The sequence below is a fragment of the Colius striatus genome, chromosome 1 (assembly GCF_028858725.1).
Source record: "Colius striatus isolate bColStr4 chromosome 1, bColStr4.1.hap1, whole genome shotgun sequence".
Classification (NCBI taxonomy): domain Eukaryota; kingdom Metazoa; phylum Chordata; class Aves; order Coliiformes; family Coliidae; genus Colius; species Colius striatus.
In genome coordinates this window covers 90,038,173-90,060,221 of record NC_084759.1, presented here as the reverse complement: position 1 = coordinate 90,060,221, position 22,049 = coordinate 90,038,173, and the positions used below count along the sequence as shown (strand labels likewise).

Here is a 22,049-nt window from a genome sequence, read left to right as displayed (position 1 = left end):
GCGGTTCTCGGGCGGGAGGGGCCCAGAGTCGCCCGGGGCGCCGCCTCGGTGCTGCCTCTTCTCGCCTTCCGCGAGCTACTCGCAGCGCTCCGTTCTCAGTTCATCCTCCCAAGCCTGCGCTCCTGGCTCGGGGGCGGGGCGCTGCAGGGGAGAAGGCGGCACGGTGTGTGGAACAGCCAGTAGCGCCGGCCGCCCGCGTTTCTCCTTTCGTCCGCCCGGAGGGGCGGAGCGGCCGCCGGAACCCGCGGCCGCCGCCTCCGTGGGCGCAGGCGCAGTGCCCCTGCGCTGCCGCCGCGCCGGAGCTCCGTGGGCCGCCGCCGGCCGCACGCGTTCCTCACGTGGGGCCGCTGCCGCCATGAAGTTCGCGTACCGGGTGAGTGCCCGGCGGCTGCCGCCCGCCGCGGACAGCGGCCTCTGCCTGTCTTCCTCTCCCCCTGTCTTAACCACCCTTCTCTTTCTTTCTTTTTTCCCCCCCGCTTTGCCCCTCGCAGTTCTCCGGCCTGCTGGGCACCGTGTACCGCCGCGGGAACCTCAGCTTCACCCGCGATGGCAGCGCCCTTATCAGCCCCGTCGGGAACAGGATCTCCATCTTCGACCTGAAGAAGTGAGCTAGCCCTGGCCACTGCCTCCTTTCTCCTTGCCCGGCATCCCTCAGGCCCACTGGCCTAGCTGTACCACAGCCCACGCCCGGTCCGCCGGCCAGCGAGAGGAACAGGGGATGGGCCTAGCACTGCCAGCACGGTTTGGGGTTTTTGGGGGGGAAGAGGAGGGAAATAAACCTCCCAAGAGGTTGTGGAGCCCGGCCCGGGGCAGCTATCTCCGCGTTGTCCATAGCGTGTGAGGGGAAACGGTGGGCCCCACACCGCCGGCACCCGCCGCCCTGCATGAACGGGCAAGCGACCTGCGGGTGTGAGGCTGCAGCAGGCGTAGGCTGGCGTCCTCACGAATGATGTGTCTTTAAAAACACCCTGAAAAGTGTCAAGTTTAGCCTTAAAAGGTAGCAAAATGTTGAAAGTAGTAAAAAGGGAAAAGCCTATCTAGTAGGGTAGCTGCTGAGGTGTTGCATGGTGCAGATTTTCTAGCTGAGGGAAGAATAGCATAAGAACAATATAAAAATGTGTTTTAGAAAAAAATGAAGGGAAATCAGTGGTTTCCATTTGATTTAGTCATATGGTTTCCTTGCATGCTTCTGTTTTGCACCTTGTCTTGTATATGGCAAAGCCTAGACTGTCATCTACTGTTGCTTGTTATACCTGGGTTCCGATCAGGAACCCATCTCTTACATAGCTGCGACTGCGACAGATAAAGTGTTTTACATCTAAGTTCATTCTATGGCTTTACCATAGATATAAAACTATATTTCACTGATGCTGAACACGCCTATTATTTTTACATCCTTGGATCTAGTTTACTGTTTTATGTTCTTTTTACAGTAATAAATGTGAAACACTTCCATTGGCTACACGGCTTAATATTGTGTGTGTGGGGCTCTCTCCAGATGGAACTCTTGCCATTCTAATTGATGAAGGTAACTTTCCTTAAGGAGGCATTTGTTTTATTAAAAAAATGAAATGAGTGAAGGCAGTGTAAGAGGGGGAAAACTTATTGCTAAGTATTCAACTTTAATATAAATCAAATGTGCTCTGCTTTAAAAATTATGTGAGAATTTCTGGGAATGGTGAATTTCTTTACAGAACTTATTTATGGAGTTTAAATAGTGACTTTGATTGTAATTTTCTTATTACTGATGTTAAGCACGCTGCCTTGAAAAGTTTCTGAGGAGGTGCTTTTTCCCCTACAGCTTTAAAGAAAGAAAATAAACCTGCTAGGATTATGGTTTCTTTGGGAGCTCTGTATTTCCATGATCCTTCTTTTTGTGCACTTACAGAGGGAGCTGCCTTACTTGTCAGTTTGATTGGGAAATGTGTGATACATCGCTTTTATTTTCACAAGCCAGTTCACAGTGTCAGCTTTTCCCCTGATGGCAAGTAAGTAAAATGTGTATGTTTTAGAGCAAAACAACAGAAAGTAACCTGTAAACTAGGTGTAATCATTAAGGTATTCTGACCAATCTGGGGATGGTACCTATTGATTAAAAAGGGAAGATTTTGAGCTTATCAGGGTTACCTGTAAAAGTGAGAAGGGAAGCAAAAGGGAAAAGCAAAGCCTTGGAAACAGATGCTAGCAGGAAAATTGCCTGTCACAGATATTGTCTGTGGTGGAATTCCTAGAAAGACAGAAGATTTGCTGTGAGTCTTAACTGTTCTTACGTATAAGTTGTTCTTACATGTAATTTGTCTGAAACAACAGTGCCACTGAAAGAGGCAGTTTGTTGAATTGAGCGCTACTTTTCACATCCCTTATAATTTAATTGCATGATCACATATCCAAAGTGCGATGATATAAACGTTAGAACCACAAAGGCAAGAGGAAAAAGTGCACAGTTGGCAACATTCTTCACTTGGGATGACTCAAAGTGATCTTGAAGGAGTTTTAACTGGAAAGCTGGAATCCCAGTTCTCTGTTAGGGAATTATACTGGCAACAGGTCTAGACTAAAGGATATGTATAACTGGGATGCAGATGCTTGGTGTTTCTGAAAGTGGAGGTGAAGAGGGGCTGAAATACAGTATCCTCTTTTGAATGTTTGAAACTGTTCCTTTCTTTGTGAGAATTAAGGCAATCAACTTCAGTGATTTTTTTTTTTTTACTGAAAGTTGTCTCTCTTAAGATACGTAAGTTGGGGGCCGGTATCAATCTGCAAATAACGTTTTGTTTTTTATTCAAAAGCAATTGATATTTACCATTTCAGTAATGCAGAAACCTTCTTAGTATTGTTTTCTTTTGTTGTATTGTAGTCTGTACTGAAAAATTGTTTGCTTTAACAGCTTTGTATGCAATTATGCTTTTTTGCCCCCATTATGACAGGAAATTTGTGATTACAAAAGACAATGTTGCTCTTATGTACCATGCTCCTGGGAGGAAAAGAGAGTTTAATGCATTTGTCCTGGACAAAACTTACTACGGTCCATATGATGAAACAACTTGTATTGACTGGACTGATGATTCCAAGTGAGTTGTTAAACTAAAGCACTGTTTACCTGCTCGTGTTGCTATTATTTCTGTGCATGTTTTGGTCTTATTTTCTTTCATCTAAAATATTGTACTAGCTTTAAAAATTCTTTTTGGGCTCTTCTGTTTCTCGTTCTGTCTTGAACATAAGAACTGGACTGGAAGTATAAAATGTACATGTGCAGTCAACAATGGATCTTACATGAAAATGCCTAGTTATCCTTAAAAGGAACATGTCTTAGGAATATAAGCATGGTTGACCTTTCAAATGTATTTAATCTCATCTGCCTTTAGTAAAGTTGCCAACCTTGGTTTACAACTCCACTGTTTGTAAAATTTCTTTGGAACTGATGACTGGTGTTTCCCCACTCAAAATCTTCTCCACTTAGGGAAGAGTATTGCAAACCAGTGTTCTAATATAAAAAATTACCTTTTCTTTCATAGATGTTTTGCAGTAGGGAGCAAGGACATGTCTACATGGGTGTTTGGAGCAGAACGATGGGCAAACTTGATCTACTACTCACTTGGAGGGCATAAGGATGTAATAGTAGCCTGCTTTTTTGAAGAGAACAGTCTAGATGTATGTATAATCACACAACATTCTTGAATTATAATATTAAAATAGTACAAGGAGAATCTTACTTGTAGGAAAGGATGCTAGCTATTTTGATAATCTCAGAATTTAACCAGTATGTAATACGTCTCTTGACTCCTACTGTGTTTGGGACTTTACAATTCCATGGATGTTTGAAGAAGCAGACTTTAGAAGGCTAGCAAGTTATTTAAAATTGCTCCACAAAAAAGTTATAATTTTATATAGGAAAGAATTATTAACTGTAAAGACAGCTGATAATCACTTTGCCTTCGATCTTCTCAAAAGTTATCTGGTAAAGTATCATAGAGTCACAGAATGGTAGGGGTTGGAAGGGACCTCTAGAGATATCTAGTCCAACCTCCCTGCTAAAAACAAGTCCACCTCGATCAAGTTGCAGAGGAACATGTCCAGGTGGATTTTGAAAACCTCCAGAGAAGGAGACTCCACACCCTCTCTGGGCAGCCTGTGCCTGGGCTCCCTCATCCATCCATAGAGCGAAATAGTTTTTCCTTATGTTTAAATGTAACTTTGTATGTTCCAGCTTTTTTCCATTACCCCTTGTCCTATCACTGAATACAACAGAAAAAAAGTGATGCCCCGACCTCCTAACATCTGTCATTTAGATGTTTGTAAATATTAATGAGATAAGTAAATAATTGGTTCTCAGGAGAAGTGAATTTTCCAGATCAAAGCAGTTTGAATTCTAGAGGACTAAGTTATAATAATAAGTTATAATAATATCCTAATGTTAGAGTGCAGACCTGCTTAACCCTTCTGCAATTCATTGTTCATAATAAGACAGCAGAGTGCAAACATGGGTATTGCATGATAATGGTTGCCTTGTGTGTTTGCATTCCAGCTGTACACGATTAGCCAGGATGCAGCGCTCTGTGTATGGCAGTGTGATACTGAGCTTGATGGTTTGAAACCCATTCCCCCTAAAGATGCAGCCAGGGAAGAGGATGAAGCAAAAGATGATGAAGAGCTTCTTGAAGAGCCAAAGGGTGAAGAAATTCATGGAAAAGCCAATCCAAGTAAAAAAGAGACTAGAGAAAAGGTTAAATATTCACGTGTTGCAAAGTAAGTGGTTTTCCAAAGACTTGGGCTTTTTTCACCCTTTTATCACTCATTCTATCACTATAAAAGTCAGTTCTGGATTTAGTTGTTTACTATAGATCTCATTTTAAGTAGTTTCAATAGAACACCTGTTTGTCTGGCCTTGACTATATGAGGGGTGATACCCATCACGTGTAGAGTAATTAGTGTAATTTAATAATATAAGAAATACTGACTGATGGTGTATGTTCTAGTGTTTGAAACATACAAGTGTGGGGAGCGAACCTTTTACTGTAAGGAGATCTGAAGTACAGTATCTTCTAAGTATAGAGGCTTTGGGTTTTTGCACAAAGGGATTGTTTCATTTCAAAAAGTGACAGTAATGTTTGCTTAAGATACCTCATATGCTTTTTTTGGTAAACTACTTGGAGGTGCCTTTTTGAAGGATCTCCCTATCTTTCTGCATCAAAGAGATGTGGCTTACAAAGAAGAATCCAGTTTTAAGGTGGTCATAGCATTTGGGTTTGGTTGAAGAAAGATAATGTTCATAGGCAGTCTCTTTGGTCAGTGAAGTGAGGGAGAGATGAGATGCATGTAAAGGCCTCTTGGGAACAATTGACATCAGGCTTCTATTCCCACTCTTTGAGTGGAAAGGAAGTATAGAGAAAGTACCCTACCCCAGCCCAGGTTGGAATTAGCCTGAGGGAATGTGACTTCTAGACAGTATACAACAATTGGATAATGTTCAGATGTTCTGTTTGGCCATTGTGTGATGCTTATCTATTTAGTTCCAGTAAGAGAAAAGAAAGTGAGAAACAAGCTCTCTTTGTTAGACATATAGCATGTTACGAACATTGCTTCAATTCCTTCCTCTTATAAGAGGACTCTCATACAGAAGGAAGACCAGTGGATTTATGAATCATGCCTATTGGTGTTAGATGACCAAAAGGAAACACATGATGCAGTTTCTCCAAGGTGAACTTCTAGCCCCTTTTGTTGCATGTGTTCAGATGTCACATCTGATAGTCAAATCTCTTTAGCAGCTGTAAACGGGAAAGAAAAGAAGAAAATTAACTCTTAGTGGCTATATAAAGTACATGTGTTGAGCAGTTCTTGGAACTACTGCTTTTTAGTTGTATTGTTGGATACTTTGATTTGGCTTGCATTGACATGCAACTGTAACAGTATACTGGTTTTGCATTGTTTGCTTTTTTCTTATTTCTTTCATGCTAGGTATTTTTTCAATAAAGAGGGAGATTTTAATAACCTGACATCTGCAGCTTATCACAAGAAAACTCACCTTTTAGTCACTGGCTTTGCCTCTGGAGTCTTTCACCTCCATGAGCTTCCAGATTTCAATCTGATCCACTCCTTGAGGTAAGGTGTGGGGTTATGGTTGGGTGCTGGTTTGGTTTTGTGTCTGTGGTATGTTTTTCTGGGTACTGAAGGTGTTTATTTGACTGAGAACACACCATGTTAGCAGCAAAGGATGATTACTCAGAGTATCTTAAACATGATTATGTAGTAGTGTAATTTCTGGAAAGGCAGAATTGTAGACTTGAAATACTGTGCAACTCTTTTACATAGCTTGTTATGGACAATGAGGTCTGAATGAGGAACTTCTGAGTAAGTGGTTATTGGGCATAGATTTCCTCAGTGCTTTGGACTTCATGTTGTCAGTTTCTATATAGAATATAGTATCTGGAAAAAAAAAGGTTCTGCTCAAATTGTCTGTAAATTTAAAAATAAACCCATATTTCTTCCCCATAGCTGCATGACACTATCTAAAGAATTCATCATTTTTCTGTACAAAAAAAGTTACTTTTTCTTGAATGTGAGGGCTTTTACTCTGTACTAGCAAATGTGTCTTTGGGATCTAGACACTCTGTCTTCATCCTGAATGAAGCAGCATTGTCTGATTGACGTTTTCAAATCCAATAAAGAACATGTGTGCTGCTCTTCATGTTACAAGTGATACAGAAATTCAGTAATCAAAGAGGTAGCTTGAACAGAGGGAACAGAGCTTAGTTTTGAAGTTTGATCACACAAGGCATGAAGAAACATGTTTGTTTATTTGGTAATTCTCTTTTTTCAGTATTTCAGACCAAAGGATAGCTTCTATTTCTATCAACTGTACGGGTGACTGGATTGCCTTTGGATGTTCAGGTTTGTAAATTTTTTTTTTGTGTATGTTTGTGTTTTGTGACTGGCATTCGCGGTGTCTCATCATTGTGTTCCTAATTCTGGTTACTTCTTCTCATGTGTTCGTAGGTTTGGGTCAGCTCCTGGTCTGGGAATGGCAAAGCGAATCCTATGTGCTAAAGCAGCAGGGGCATTTCAATAGCATGGTTTCATTAGCATATTCTCCAGATGGACAGTACATAGTGACCGGAGGGGAAGATGGAAAGGTGAGTGTTGCAGTGTCACTGAAGTGTGAACTTTGGTCTTGATAACATAGGAAGCTGCTTGAATTTCTGTTTCATGTGGAAAAGTCTCTTACTGTAACTGATACATTTTTCTTTATATAAAGTCATCATTTTTTTTTGGCTTCACTGAATTTTTTAAAATTTTTCTTTCTGGAGTACACATGTGTGTGTGTATATGTGAGTTGCTGTTATTGCTGTCTTCTGCAAATTGTATCACTTTTGCTTTTTAGCAGATAATTTTGTAAATTATTTTGGATGCAATCACCATTCATCAAATCATAGAATGGTAGGGGTTGGAAGGGACCTTTAGAGATCATCTAGTCCAACCCCTCTGCAGAAGCAGGTTCACCTAGATCAGGTCACATAGGAACATGTCCAGGTGGGTCTTGAAGACCTCCAAGGAAGGAGACTCCACAACCCCTCTGGGCAGCCTGTGCCACTGCTCCCTCACCCTCACAGTGAAATAGCTTTTATATTTAAGTGGAACTTTTTGTGTTCCAGCTTCATCCCATTAGCCCTTGTCCTGTTGCTAGCTACAACATTAAAAAGGGATGTCCCAACCTCCCGACACCCACCATTTAGATATTTGTAAATGTTCATAAGATCTCCTCTTCTCCAGACTAAACAGCCCCAGTTCTCACAGTCTTTCTTTGTATGAAAGATGTTCCAGTTCCCTGATCATCTTGATGGCCCTGTGCTGGAGTCTCTTCAGAAGTTCTCTGTCTCTGTTGAGCTGAGGAGCCCAGAACTGGACACAGTACTCCAGATGAGGCCTCACCAGGGCAGAGTAGAGAGGGAGAAGAACCTCCCTTGACCTGGTGGCCACACTCTTCTTGATGCATCCCAGGATGCCATTGGCCTTCTTGGCCACATGGGCACTTTGCTGGCTCATATTTAGCTTGTTATCAATCAGGACTCCCAGGTCTCTCTCTGTTCATTTAAATGTTCATTTATATGTTCTTACGGAGGTCCCATGATAATTTGAGATTAATGAATGTCAACAAATTCATTTCCTTTTAATAATTGGCTTAATGCAAAATTTAAGGCAAATTATTTATAAAAGTGTAATTCCTAAACAGACTTTTCTAAAATATACCGTTGTAGAAGCTTGCTCTTTAGAAGAAAAATTAAATTCTCGTTGTTGACTTGTATTGAAATGGTAGGCTAGGTCTATGTGTACTTTTTTTTAAAAGACCTTTTTTAGAATAATCCCACAGTCTCTTGGAGCATAAATTGAACAAAGGTAGCATCTTGTTTCCTATCAAAACTCTTGATTGTCAGAAAAATGACCTGCCATTTTATGATTTCTGCCCTTAAGATTTGAAATCTGTTTAGTCTAGATAAGAGTAGACTGGGAGGTGGGGGAGGGAATGTCTCATTAGTATTTACAAGTATATAAATGGTGGATGTCAGGAGGTTGGGACATCCCTTTTTTCTGTTGTATCTAATGACAGGACAAGGGGTAATGGGATGAAGCTGGAACACAGGAAGTTCCATTTAAATGTAAGAAAAATCTATTTTACTATGAGGATGAGAGCCCTGGTACAGGCTACCCATAGAGGGTGTGGAGACATCTTCTCTGGAGGTCTTCAAAATCCTCCTGGATGTGTTCCTTTGTGACCTGATCTAGGTGGACCTGCTTTGGTGGAGGATTTGGACTAGATGATGTCTATAGGTCCCTTCCAACCCCACCATTCTATGATTTGATGAAATTGGCTGAACCCCAGTTGTCTGAAACTGAAGATAGCTGAAGGTGTAACATTTCTGTTCAAAACAGTTTGGAATATCATCTCAATTGTTACTTCTGTGAGTTGGTTTCACAGTTGGTTTTGAATTTGACACTTGTTAGTGGCCAGTCCAAAGCTTGAGAGCCTGAGATGCTCACCGAGTGCCATAGCTTTCATTGAAAATTAGCTTTGTTTTATTTTTTTTCATCTCTCTCCACTAAGATTTCCGTGTTGTTTTAAGTGTCTTTAGGGATTTCATCTCACTTGCGCAGAATTCCTTACTAATGGAACAGAAAGTCCTTTATACTACTACAGAGTTTTAGGGCTAACTTTCCTTTATTCTACTGTCTTACCCTTACTTTATCTCTGAACTGATAATGGAGATTTTAAGAATGCTCTTCTTGTCTCTTACAGGTGAAAGTGTGGAATACTTCAAGCAGCTTTTGTTTTGTCACTTTTACAGAACATAGCAGTGGTGTAACTGCTGTAACTTTCACTTCCAATGGTTATGTCATTTTGAGTGCTTCCCTCGATGGAACTGTACGTGCCTTTGATCTACACAGGTAACTGTATGAAGCTTTTGTTTAGTCATCAGCTTTCACCATGTAAAATACAGTGAATTCCTGATAGCTTGTTTCATGTTGGAGTTGCTCACATGTGAATATTGCTTTATTGATTTTTTTTGGTTCAGCCTTTTCTTCAATTTTAGATAGTAGTTAGGGATCCTGTCAGTCTGTACAGTTTCTGTGAAGAAAATTCTGGAAGAATCCAGTAAAATTGTTGTCTGACTCTACTACTCAAATGGGGAGAATGCACGTGTGTAACAGGATGTTTGCCATAGTTGTAATGGCTGAGCTGTTATACTATAACTATTATAAACTGTGTACAGAACTGGATGTGTAAACAAGCCTGTGTTTTTTATAGAATGGACATAGGCAATGTAATAGAAGAAGACTTTTTTGTTTGAGAATTTTTGACTGCTATTTCTTCAGAGTTCATAAAATCTTTGCTAATCTTGGAGTCATGCGTGGCATGACATGGCATCTAATTTTATCCAAAGAATACTTTTTTCCATAGATAGCTTGAAAAGACTTTACAAGTAAAATGAAATCCCTTTTCAAATACTTTCATAAAACATATGTTTAAGTCTACCAAAAAGGTTCTCATAATTTATTTTCACCTTTACAACAGGTACCGCAATTTCCGTACCTTTACGTCTCCACGACCGAGTCAGTTCTCTTGTTTAGCTGTGGACTCCAGTGGTGAGATTGTGTCAGCTGGTTCCCAGGATTCCTTTGAAATATTCATCTGGTCAATGCAGAGTGGGAGGCTGCTAGATGTAAGGATCTACAATGTTGGAGGGCTTGAATACTTAGTATCATCAAGACCTGTATAAACTTCGGTATTAGTTGGAGGATTTCAACATAGTGTAAAGCGCTTTGTTGTATTTATATTCAAGAGCTATGTTCCTCTCAGCAGTTTTTGATTTATTGCATGGAGGCTATCCTGTATTTGTGTGGGAAGTAGTCTTTAGAAATTTAAAACAAGAAGCTCTTTCTAGCTGATGAAGTAACACAAGTATTGCTGAGCAATAATAATGCAGACATGAGAGCCCTTCCTCCAGCAGTTATTCAGAGGTGTTATTTTCTTTTTATTATTTTATTTATTGTTATTTTATTTTTGCAGGCAATTGAGAAACTGTAGGTGCTGTCTTAAGATCAGTGCAGATTTTGTGGGCAGTTTTGCTGGAGCAGAGCAGGACTCTGATTTCTTGCGTAAAAAGTTTTTATTGTGTAGGGTGAGAAAACTATTAAGTTAAATCCCCGCTCTCTCACTGCTTGTTGGAAATGCATTCTGTTCAGAGTAGGTGTAATAAAGGAGAGACACAGTACTTATGAGCAAATCAAACTCATTTGCTATTTTCAATTCTTAAGCATTATTGTACATCTTGTATAAGTAGATGAACTCAGCCAGTCATGCCTTTAATTTGGTATAGCTATATAGGAGCTTGGCATATATCTGAGTGGACCTGCAGGGTTTTGAGTTTAGTTTCTTTCTTTGATTTCTTCTGAGAGGAGTAGGAGCTCAATGCCATAAAAAGCTGTCTGTCTTTTGTTCAATTTTTAGTAGAATTTTTTCTGAAGTGTCTTCAGCTGCATGACATACTAAATTCTCAGAGCAATGACTTACTTTTTCACAGTTGGTCTGAGGGGGAAACATACCATATTCCTAAGTCTTGGTCTCTAAGGAGACTACATGTGTGTAAGAGTGGTTGTAGATGCCTCTGCAGTGGTAGCACTCTAGTGATTTTTTTTTTTGTTAAACTTCTGAAAATGAAAAATTGAGAATCACTGGTACATATCATGCCACTTGCCCAAAAGTGGCCTTAAACTTGTATAGACCAGTTAAGTATGGTTGCGTTGCTATATTTAGACTTTACTGAATGCAAACTATGTGTATTTCAGCTTCTTTACCTAATTCCATGTTGTCTTTTCTTCTTTTATTAGGTCTTATCAGGTCATGAAGGGCCCATCAGCTGTTTGTCCTTTAACCCAATGAAATGTGTTCTAGCTAGTGCCTCTTGGGATAAAACTGTCAAGTTATGGGATATGTTAGACAGCTGGAGAACTAAAGAGACACTAACATTTAACTCAGATGGTAACTTTTATTTTTGTCTTATATAAAATATAAAAAACTGTCAAAAATATTTCAAGACTGAACAACAGATCATGTCAAATACAGACTCTTTAAAGTTGAGATAGTTCTATAATACAGGTACTGTAGTACTTAGGTAACAGTGTAAGAAATCTTTTTTATTTAATACTGTCCCTAGCTTTATAATTAGCTAAACATTTGTATGTTGCTCAGAGAAAAGGTACAGTCATACTTGTTACTCTTAAGCTTTTTCTGGTAGTTGGGATAGAATCTTAGAAAAATAGAGGGTATTTTCTTAGCAAAAAATCTGACTGCGTTTTCAACTGTTAACTAAATTCTTTGCAGTTCTTGTTGTTGCTTTCCGTCCTGACGGCAAGGAGCTTGCAGTTGCTGCTTTGAACGGACAGATAACATTTTGGGATCATGAAAATGCAGTGCAAACTGGCTCAATTGAGGGAAAGCATGATCTTCAGATGGGGAGGAAGGAGCTTGATAAAATAACTGCCAAACAAGCAGCCAAGGGAAAGTGAGTAAATGAGATTACAGTGAAAAGAGGGTGGGACGCTGGCTTACTTTTGAATTATTTCATTCCACTTGGTTTTTGCTTGGAAGACTTCAGAGTGCATCTGCTGATGTTGAATTTGGAAAGGCTGCCTGACTTGACATCTGGATGAATCCTTTTTGTTTTTTACTGTGTTCACCCGCTGATCAGCATCATTCTGAGCATGTGGGTTTCTTCGTCAGTTACAAACTTGGGTTGCCCCATAATATTAAGCTTCTCATGGCAAGTTGTTCATTTGTGAATGTGATAGGTTTTTAGATGAGTATCTTGTTCTGTAGGTACTCGTGTGTAACTATTAGTGTGTAGAAACCGTTACATTCTTAAGAAAATGTAACTACCATGTGGATTTTATTACATGTTACTATGCATGTGAAATAATATTTAAAGGCAAGTTGCATTTATATACTGCCAGAAAGTGTAACATAGTCAAATGTTTCATTCTTCTCTTTCCCTTTAGCCCCTCCTTTCCGCCCCCCCATATTGTTCTCAGTCAAAACAAAATGAAAATAAGAAGCTTTTTGAAAACAATGTACATCTTTGATGATGAACTCTCAACTGTCTTCTTAAAATATACCATGACCTTGTTTTTCCTCTAGCTCTTCTGACCATACTTGGTATTGTGTAGGGTGTAGTTGAGAGCTCAGTCACTGAGCTGAGACTCAGAAGCAGCAGTATGGAAGCACTTGAAAAAGCTGCTGAAGGTCCAAGTTTTGTGATTCATGGTAAAGCATCAAGTACTTGTTCATGGTAAATGATTTTGTATGTTAAGCACATATTGTATGAATGCAGATCTCTACTTTTTCTATGGAATGATTATCCTTCTGTGTCTTTACACTGTATTTTAGCTCCTTCAGCTTCAATATGGCAGTGAAATTAACTACTTTCTCTTTTTCTTTACTAGGTCTTTTACTACTCTTTGTTACTCAGCCGATGGTCAGTATATGCTGGCAGGTGGATTGTCGAAATTTGTCTGTATATATAATATCAAGGAACAGATTCTTATGAAAAAATTTGAGATCTCATGCAACTTTTCTTTAGATGCAATGGAGGTATGTGACCACAGGAGTCTGGTGGTGTTTTTAATACCCTCCCTGCACCTCCCCCTGTCCCCTCCCCCCAGTTGTAGTTTTAGTATAACATCTCATTAAGTGGGATTCTCACTTTTTTATGTAGGAGAGTGGTAAGGAAATATCTATTAGAAAACAAAGTTAAGCCCTGCCACTCAGCTAAAGTCTTGCCAGATTGCAGAGCGTTTGTGTTGAATGAGCAGAACACTTAATCATAGTAAAGTCAATTGGCACTTAACTGAAATTGAAAATTTAAATGATGAGTATTTTGTACTAAGCTAACTTTCACAGGGTGTCAGTTGCCTGTGTTAGCAAGGAAATGAAGGATTTTATTGTGGACATGGAAGAAAATCAGTGACCTTTATAAACTTGGTTTCTGAGTATTGCCAAATGGAAAATTAAATTTCTTAGAAGGAAATTATGAAAAGCATCAGAAGGGAAAAAAAAACAGTAACTTTTTTTTAACGTCCTCTTACCTGTAAGAATGATGATTGTTCCAGTGTTCATGTCAGGCTGTATTTGACTGTGATTTCAAGTGTGCTTCTTTGACAACAGTGGTTTGGGAAGCAGCCATCATTCTGTGCTGCCCTCTCTTGTGCTATTGTAGCACAAGATGTGGCTTAAAGGGACACTAGAAATGAGCCATTTGGAAAAGAAGCCTGGAGAGTATGTGTACTTAAAAATGAGGGGCAGAGAGGTCCATAAAACATCATTTGCATAGCTGTCTGGCTACCCAGCCCTTTCTTACTTACATTAGTTATGGAACCTGAAGGGGTGGAAGAGTAGGGCTGCATCTGGGGAAACAGTGTATCCCTTAAGTAGAACATCATTATAATAGCTTGAAACCACAGGGTAAATTGAGTCTTGCTGTTCTGAGGTGTTGAGCCTCAGAATCAGGCTGTTTCAAGTCTTCTGCTGTTTTGTCAGTTTTCTCACAATTTGTGTCGAGCTTTTGGAAATAATCACTAAATAACTCCTACTTTTTTCTATAGTAGCTAGGAACAGGACAAGGGGTAATGAGATGAAGCTGGAACACAAAAAGTTCCACTTAAATATAAGAAAAACCTATTTTACTGTGAGGGTGAGGGAGCAGTGGCACAGGCTGCCCAGAGGGGTTGTGGAATCTCCTTCTTTGGAGGTCTTCAGGACCTGCCTGGACATGTTCCTATGTGACCTGATCTAGGTGAACCTGCTTCTGCAGAGGGGTTGGACTAGATGATCTCTAAAGGTCTCTTCCAACCCTACCATTCTGTGATTCTGAGAGCTTTCAGTTAATACAGATGTTTGAGAGGTGTTTCAGTGCATTAAATAGAACTTACATGTTTTCCTAGGAGTACTTAGATCGGAGAAAAATGACTGAATTTGGCAGCCTGGCTCTGATTGATGAAGGAGGTGGAGGTGAAGATGGTGTTGCCATTCCTCTTCCTGGAGTAAAAAGAGGTATGGCGCTTGTCTGTCTTGTCTTTCTACTAGTTTTATGTGAATCAAACCCTTTGATGAAAATACCGGCTAAAAAGGGTTTGAATTGTTCAGCGCAGTTTTAAAGTTAGGGCTACCTGCATGTTCTGCAGCTGCAGGGATCTGTTACACAAGTGTTTAGCTGATGTATGGATGGATCCTTTTGCTTGGGATAGTGGAAGCAACAGGAAACAGGAGATATTGTGGCCTCCTGGATAGGGAACTCAACAGTCCTGAATTAATTTTCAAAGAGCAAAATTCAGTCCCTGCGCTTCATCTGTAGGATCTTTTGGACATGGCCTGTCCCTTATTTACCTCATCTTTAACTCTGCTGGGTTTTGGTGTGTTCTGCATTATTTTTCAGTTTAATGATAACAGCGTAGTTAGAGTTGATAGCTAGACCATGGACTTTTGGTGAACAGATTAAATTACTTCTAAACTTCTCTTTTAGGTGACATGAGTTATCGACACTTTAAACCAGAAATAAGAGTGACTTGTCTGCAATTCTCTCCTACGGGTGAGTATTGAGAATTCACATAGGATTTTTTTTATTCCAGATAAAAGAGATTAAAAAATAGAGCATTGGAGGAGTAATAATGAAGTACAGATACACTGGAGATGGTCTTGGTCTCTCCAGATGTTACATAGTGCTGCTGGGTTTGTGATCTAGTTTCTCATGCGGTGGATAATTAGGAAACTTAAGTGAACATCACTTTCAGCTGATATTTTTTAGAGTCATGGTCCTTACTGTCAGGTCCATCAGTGATGCATGGCTTAACCACTTGATCTTGTAAAAAGTTAAGTTACCTGTTTATCATTACGCTTCTGTTTCTATCCTAGAAAAACCTACTTTGTTCTTAAATACTGTTACTTCTCTTCTAGGACGAAGCTGGGCTGCCACCACCACAGAGGGTCTTCTTATCTACTCACTGGACTCTGGGCTACTTTTTGACCCTTTTGACTTGGATATTGATGTCACACCCAGCAATATACACAAAACACTGAATCAGAAGGAATACACGATGGCTATCATCATGGCCTTCAAGCTGAATGAAAAGAAATTAATTCAAGAGGTTATAGAGACTGTACCTAGCGATGAAGGTGAGTGGCTTCTCCATGAGATTTGGCTGAGCTAGCTGTAAGCAGAGATGTGTAAGTCAGGTAAGTTGAGGAGTAAAGCACAGACTTTAGCTCCTGTGGTGAGGGAGTGGGGATAACATTGGTATTTAAAGACTTCCTACTATAGCTGAAGACTACAGAGGAAGGGATAGTCTTCCATAAACAATGTAGGCTTTTTAGTGTTACCTTATGTTTTAATATTATCAGTCTCTACTGCATGTTCATCTAGTGACTTTTGAACATGCAATTTGATCAGGTCTGGATATGCAGGTAAAGTGGGGTTTTTTTGAATGTCAGTTCTCAGAAGCAGTTGATGTTAGAGGGGCAAAGGAAATTTAACACGAGTTAGCAGTGTGCCTCTGTGAGGAAGGCAGTTAACCACATACTGGGCTGTACTATCAAGGATATAGTCAGAGGTTTAAGGAAGGTGATTATTTTTCTATATTGAGCACTTGTGAGACCACATCAGGAGTGCTGTGCCTGGTTTGGGGCATGGTAGTACAAGAAAGACATTGATACTCTGAACTGTCTGGTGAAGGGATTGGAAAATGATTAGAGGGCCAGAGTGCATGACAGCTGAGGAGAAGCTTAAGAGAGCTGGGATTGTTCTGCCCACCTTTAGAATAGAGGTGGTGTATTTTTACTGTCTTCAAGAGCCTAATGAGATGTTAGAAAGAAGGCAAAAGCAGACTTGGGAGTTGCTCTTGTTGCAGCAGGTTAGCAAAGGAGGTAGTACAGTCTCCATCCTTGAAAATGTTCCACGTTCAACTGGATAAATCTCTGTACCAGCTACTCTAAAGTAGTCTTGCTTTGGAATGCCAGAATTTGGAGCAACTCTGCAACTGTCAGAAATTCTGATTATTTATGTTCCTTTAGTTATAGGGTTTGTTAAATTCATCCCTCTAAACAAATGTCAATGTGTTCGCACAAGCCAAACAAATTATTAGTTAAGTATCTCTTTCTAATGAGAGACAGGTGCTTTCACAGTTGTAAATTCAGAAACAAAAGAAAGAGGTAGGATGTCACTTAGCTTTGGAGGACATGTACTGAAGCCATTCTTTAGCACCCTTTTCATAATTTTGATAATTAAAGTGCACATTCGTAGCTGCATATGGTAAATACAACCTGAAAAATGAACTGCCAGTAGTGTATTCCACTTAACTTCATAACTCCATTAACACTTCCATTGTACTAACTTTAAAGTACAAGTTCTTAGCCTTACCTCACTGTTGTTACCCCAGTGAAAAGTATTTCTTTCCTTCCAGTGTTTCCTGTGTTAACAAATTTCTTTTATCTAGTCAAAACATGCTCTAGTCTGAAATCAGACCTATGTTGCAAGCCAACTGCTTTGTAGGATTTTCTTACCTTATTCTATGATTTTATTCCCTAGGTAGCAAGCCTGATAATTATGCATGTTGGGGGAAATCATCTTTTACATACCTGTGTTGGCATAATGGTGTTTGCCTCTGTCAAGCAAAACTTAGTTCTCTTTCCTGAAATTAACCAAAACTCTGTGTACACAGGCAAGGCTTAGGTAAGCAGGCAGGCACCAAAACCTCAGGAGCAGAGGCAGAGACATGAAAATTTCAGGCATTGTAATCCATTGTTCACAGAACAAATCACGGTTGAATGTTACATAGGCCAGTTCATAGGCCAGTGGGGCTGCGCAGTTGGTAACAGCATTCAGACACTTCCTCTGTGAGCAGGGGCCTTTGCAGTCTTTTCAAGTATCCTTTATTGCCTCTGATGATTACAGTTAGCCAGTCCCACTGAACACAGAAGTTCATGTACAGTCAAAAGCAAGTTAAGTTACACCAAAAGAGAAGGAAAGGGTAGAAGTAAAAGTTCTGAAGGAGAGCTCTTGGGGAGAGTATTGTATTAGGAAGAAGAACTTGGGAACAAGGAGGGGTTAAGTTCTTGCTTTTAAATACAGTAATGATTGGAAGGACTTGCCTTCTGAGAGACTGTGGTACTGAACCCTGAAATACAATATGAAGTAGCTGCCAAGACAATGCTTTCTTCTTCCCCATACGCTTTCCTGTTATTCCAAATAGTAATTCAACTCTGAAGTCCATGGGCTTTTTTTTCCTCCCTTTTTGCACAGTTGATGTTGTCTGCTCATCACTCCCAGACCTGTACGTGGAGAAAGTATTGGAGTTCCTGGCCTCTGCATTTGAGACATCTTGTCATTTAGAGTTCTATCTTATTTGGACTCATAAGTTGCTCATGCTGCATGGACAGAAACTGAAAACAAGGTGAGATCTTGCAGAAGTCAGTGTTGGCAAACATTTTAAAATGTATTTACCTGTCAGTTTAAGGTTTTTACTTAACATTTCCTAACATTCTAGATAATGCATACGCAACAATTAAAACAATTTTTACAACTTCTTTACTAATGGTAAAAGTAATGGTTTGGACTTGATGCTCTTAAAGGTCTTTTCCAGCATAAATGATTCTATGATTCTAACTAGTGTCTGTGATAGAATTGGAATGCATAATAGAATTTGTATGGACAAACAGCAAAAAGATTTTTCAAATATTACAGGAGAAACTTTGAATGGCTTGCTTAGCCTATAAACACATCAAGATTTCAAGCCTGATAGGATTTTGGCAATAGTGCTTTTAAACCATTATTCATATAAAATACAACTGAAAGATAGTGTGGAGGTACTGACTGTATTTTTATAGACTTGGCTTGTGGTTATAGTACTCGCTCACTTTTTCAGTACTCTGCTTTTCTACATAGTTCTTTAAAACTACATAGTGAATTACATTCAGCCCACCTTTAGTCTAGAGTTCATAGACCTTTGGGAACAAAATTTGCAAATTTACAAATTTGCTGAGAGGTAATCAAAGGAGGAGTACTGGGAGTTAGACCAAGTACATTGTGTAACTCTTTCCTTGCTTCAACATGAGTATTAATGTTTTAGTTACTGAAACAACTGGAGTAAATTTTCTCCTCTTGTTGCTGTTAAAGTGGAAGAGGATGATTTAAAACAAACTCTTCCTTATTCAGAAAGTATTGTAGTGTCTGGAAGGAGCTGTAGCACTACAGCAAGCAGAATTAGGTCTTCAAGCTGCAGTTTGACATTAGAAGAAATAATTTCTGGCAACATATTACTTGAGTATAAAAATTCAGGGCAGAGTCAAAGCAAATAGTTTTTGTTTAATTAGTATCATCTTAAAACATTCATGTTGAAAAGTTAGGAAGTGTGCTTATTAAAATGTTGAGAATATAGAAAAGTTCTAGATCTCCATATGTGTGTGAAAATTACACAGCAAATTGCACGTTTCTCTCCATTCAAGGTCAGTGAAGCTGCTCCCCGTGATTCAGTTCCTTCAGAAAAGCATCCAGCGGCATTTTGAAGATGTTTCCAAACTGTATGTATTGTTAGTGTTTTAAAGGTTAAATCGAAACCCTGCACAAAAGCGCGGAATAATTTGGGGGATGATACTGTGGTATTAGAGCTTTTGAGAGGGTCTTTTAGGGGTATTTTTATTTTAGGAGGAAAATGGAATCAAGTTTCTAACATGTTTCTGTCTAATTTTTACAGCTGTGAATGGAATATCTACAATATTAAATACGCGTTGGCCATTTCCCAACAGCGGGGCATGAAACGTCTGGCAGAAGAAACATCAGTAGATGAAGAAGACTTGGATTCTGACAGTGATTACCTTATGCAAGAAGCTCATAAAGGCAGTTCTAGTTCCTAGTTAGTCTTCATGAGAAGGCAAAAGCCTAAGACAGTAATCTTATACAGTGGTATTCACTGAGAATGAGTGGCCCTCATAGTGGCATAATTTAGCTCTTCTTAACAATGTGGATGGAGTTACGTGTGAGCGAGTGGGGGAAATGAAGAACAGACAGAGTACCATCCATGGTGTCTTTGGTGTACCCTTTGGCTTGTAACAACTTGACAGCATTGACTTGTTGGTTAATTAATTATTATTACTTCTGATTTCAAGTAAGAAAAAAGTTTTCTTGTCTCTGTGAAGTTTGAAGTGTGCCTGGGAGAAGTCCGTTGTTCATTAAAAAAGCATTGTACATAGATGAAGTATTGTTTTAGTATGCATTCTTGTCATATTTTGGACATTTTCTTTTTTAAAAATCATTCTCAATGGAAGGTTTACATGTTGCTCTCTCTTTAAATGTTGTTTTACTTGGGTTTAATGTGTATATCTTACTGGAACACTTATTTCTGTAACTTCCAAACCTGGGGAAGTTTCAGTAATGAGGTTAAATTATATACCCATAGCAATGAATATGGGAGAAAATTTATTGATCCATAAAACTTTTGCAGAGGTTTAATTATAATTACGGGATCCTATGGTAAATGTTTGTTGGAAATTACCAAGTCAATAATGTAACAAACTGTGAGAGAACATGTTGCAAATGTGTATTTTCCTGATGAAAACCCTTTGTTGGTTTGGAGGGGTTTTTTTTAAATATTGTTAATCATTATATTAAAATATGGAACTTCTGATTTCCTTGGGTTTTTTGTGAATTGATGTGAGAATTGGTTCATAACAACAGTGAGGTCCCAAATACAAAGAGCTGTATCTGGACTTGCAGTGCTTTCAAGCTACATGTTGAAAGGGCTTTGTTAATGAAGATACTGCATATACTGACTGTGAGCCAGAACTGATTGGTTGTTTGTTTTTTTTTTATCCAGTGTATTCTGTGCTTCAGCATTTGTTTTCTGGTCACTTTCTACTCTTGGAATAGAGGAGAGGTATGAATATTAAAAACTGATGAAGGTACAAGTACATCCAAAATACACAGCAGACACATATAGTCAACCTGTAGGAATTCAGTGTATAAACTGAAGACGCACCTGCTACTTAAAACATAACAAAGTCATTTGGGTTTTGTAATGGTCAATATTTAAAAATATCTTCAGTTGCTGGTGCTCCATTGCCTCCTGACATTTTCACGGTTGTACCAATTTTTTAGGGTCTCAGAGGTGTGAATGTGCGTGTAGCTGGGCTGGAGCAATCCTTGTGGAAGATGCTCTGTGGTATGATGATGGGATTTGGAGTTGCTTGTCATTGTTCACCTCTCTACCTCCTCCTCCTCCCATAGTAGAAAGTAGGCTTTCTAGCTTAGGTGGAAGGGAAGTAGAGGTGGGTAGGGAAGAAGTATCACAGAACAAGAAAAATTTATCTTGGGATCCTTGTAAAACTGAAGTGCTTAATCATGGTTATGTTACCTAACGTATAACATAGTTGTTCCTTCTTAATTCGCTTACCTAGTTCTGATATACATGTTGTCTTTGCATGCTTTGTTATAGATGGTATTTTTTCCCCAGACTGTATGACCTGTGGCAGACAGGCTGTAATCATGCTGGGACTGTTGAAGCAAGGGCATTGTGCTCTGTAAAATAGGAGTTGTACTGTTTCATGAAGTTGGCCAACTTAATCAATCCCTAAATTTGTGTTTGTCTCTTGGGTTTACAGTTATTACGAAAAACAGAATATGGAGAAAATGTAGCCTTTCAGAACATGTTAGAAACATGATTCAGAGTTACTTTACTCCTCATGTTCAAAATGTTTATGAAGATGAAAACTTCACAAAAACTTTGAAGAGCTTTGAGAGCAGGTTGAGGCCGGTAGGATAGCACCAGTTCTTTCTGAGATAAGGATGTGTTCTATTTGTGTTAGTCATTTTGTGTGAGCTACAATAAGATTTTAGATAAGACAAATTTTATGATGCACATGAAAGATCATACAATTTTCCAGTGTGCCCTTCCATATCCATAGGAAGAAAAATGAAAACTAAGTATCAGATTTTAAGTCTGGTAAGTCCAAAGTTTGGCTTGATCCTTGAGCTTCTTGGCATAATTTGTGTATCCTGGCTAATCCGTGTAGGCTGAGGTTGGGCTTTGAAGCAGCACCCTTTCCCTGTCTTCCTCCATTTCAAGCAGGCTGAGACCATATCTTCAGACTCGCATCTTTGCATAATTAGATCGAATCATATGTTTATTTGAACAGGAATATTTCTTCTATGTAACTTGTTTTCCCTAAGGAGGGAGAGAAGGAAAAAACCTTTTTTTCAAGGGAAGACAGTTACCAGTGATAAAATTTGGCACTGTTTAATGTTTATTATAAAAGTATAATAATCTTCTTGCTGTTATTAGGTTTTAATTTATTTATCATACTTGTTCTTAATTCATGAGTCGTCATATTTGTCCCATGGGAGATAGAGGCAGGGGGAGCGGCTCTGTGGGGGGCTTCGTTGGAGGCTCGGCTTGACCCACGACAGCTGTCCTGCCTCACCTTACAAGAGGAACATGGTGCTCCCAGGCTTACGCTC

At 39.4% G+C, this 22,049-nt stretch overlaps 1 protein-coding gene across 1 annotated transcript; it reads left to right on the top strand.

Moving 5' to 3' along the window:
• Positions 1–293: 293 nt before the first annotated feature.
• PWP2 (PWP2 small subunit processome component) lies at positions 294–20,220 on the top strand. Its single transcript, XM_062000563.1, has 21 exons — positions 294–373; positions 492–604; positions 1,434–1,528; positions 1,889–1,988; positions 2,928–3,071; positions 3,516–3,651; positions 4,526–4,746; positions 5,956–6,099; positions 6,818–6,888; positions 6,994–7,130; positions 9,290–9,438; positions 10,067–10,214; positions 11,383–11,533; positions 11,876–12,056; positions 12,994–13,141; positions 14,491–14,599; positions 15,069–15,134; positions 15,500–15,718; positions 17,841–17,991; positions 19,043–19,117; positions 19,291–20,220. Exons 1-21 carry the CDS (start codon positions 356–358, stop codon positions 19,448–19,450), a joined length of 2,736 nt encoding a protein of 911 aa, XP_061856547.1. The 5' UTR covers positions 294–355; the 3' UTR covers positions 19,451–20,220.
• The last annotated feature ends 1,829 nt before the right edge of the window (positions 20,221–22,049 follow it).

What these genes read in the sequence shown, in the direction of transcription:
- PWP2 (XM_062000563.1), top strand. An exon ending in TTTCTTTAGATGCAATGGAG is followed by an intron (nt 13,142 to 14,490) that starts GTATGTGACCAC and finishes ATGTTTTCCTAG; the next exon opens with GAGTACTTAGATCGGAGAAA. An exon ending in GACTGTACCTAGCGATGAAG is followed by an intron (nt 15,719 to 17,840) that starts GTGAGTGGCTTC and finishes CTTTTTGCACAG; the next exon opens with TTGATGTTGTCTGCTCATCA.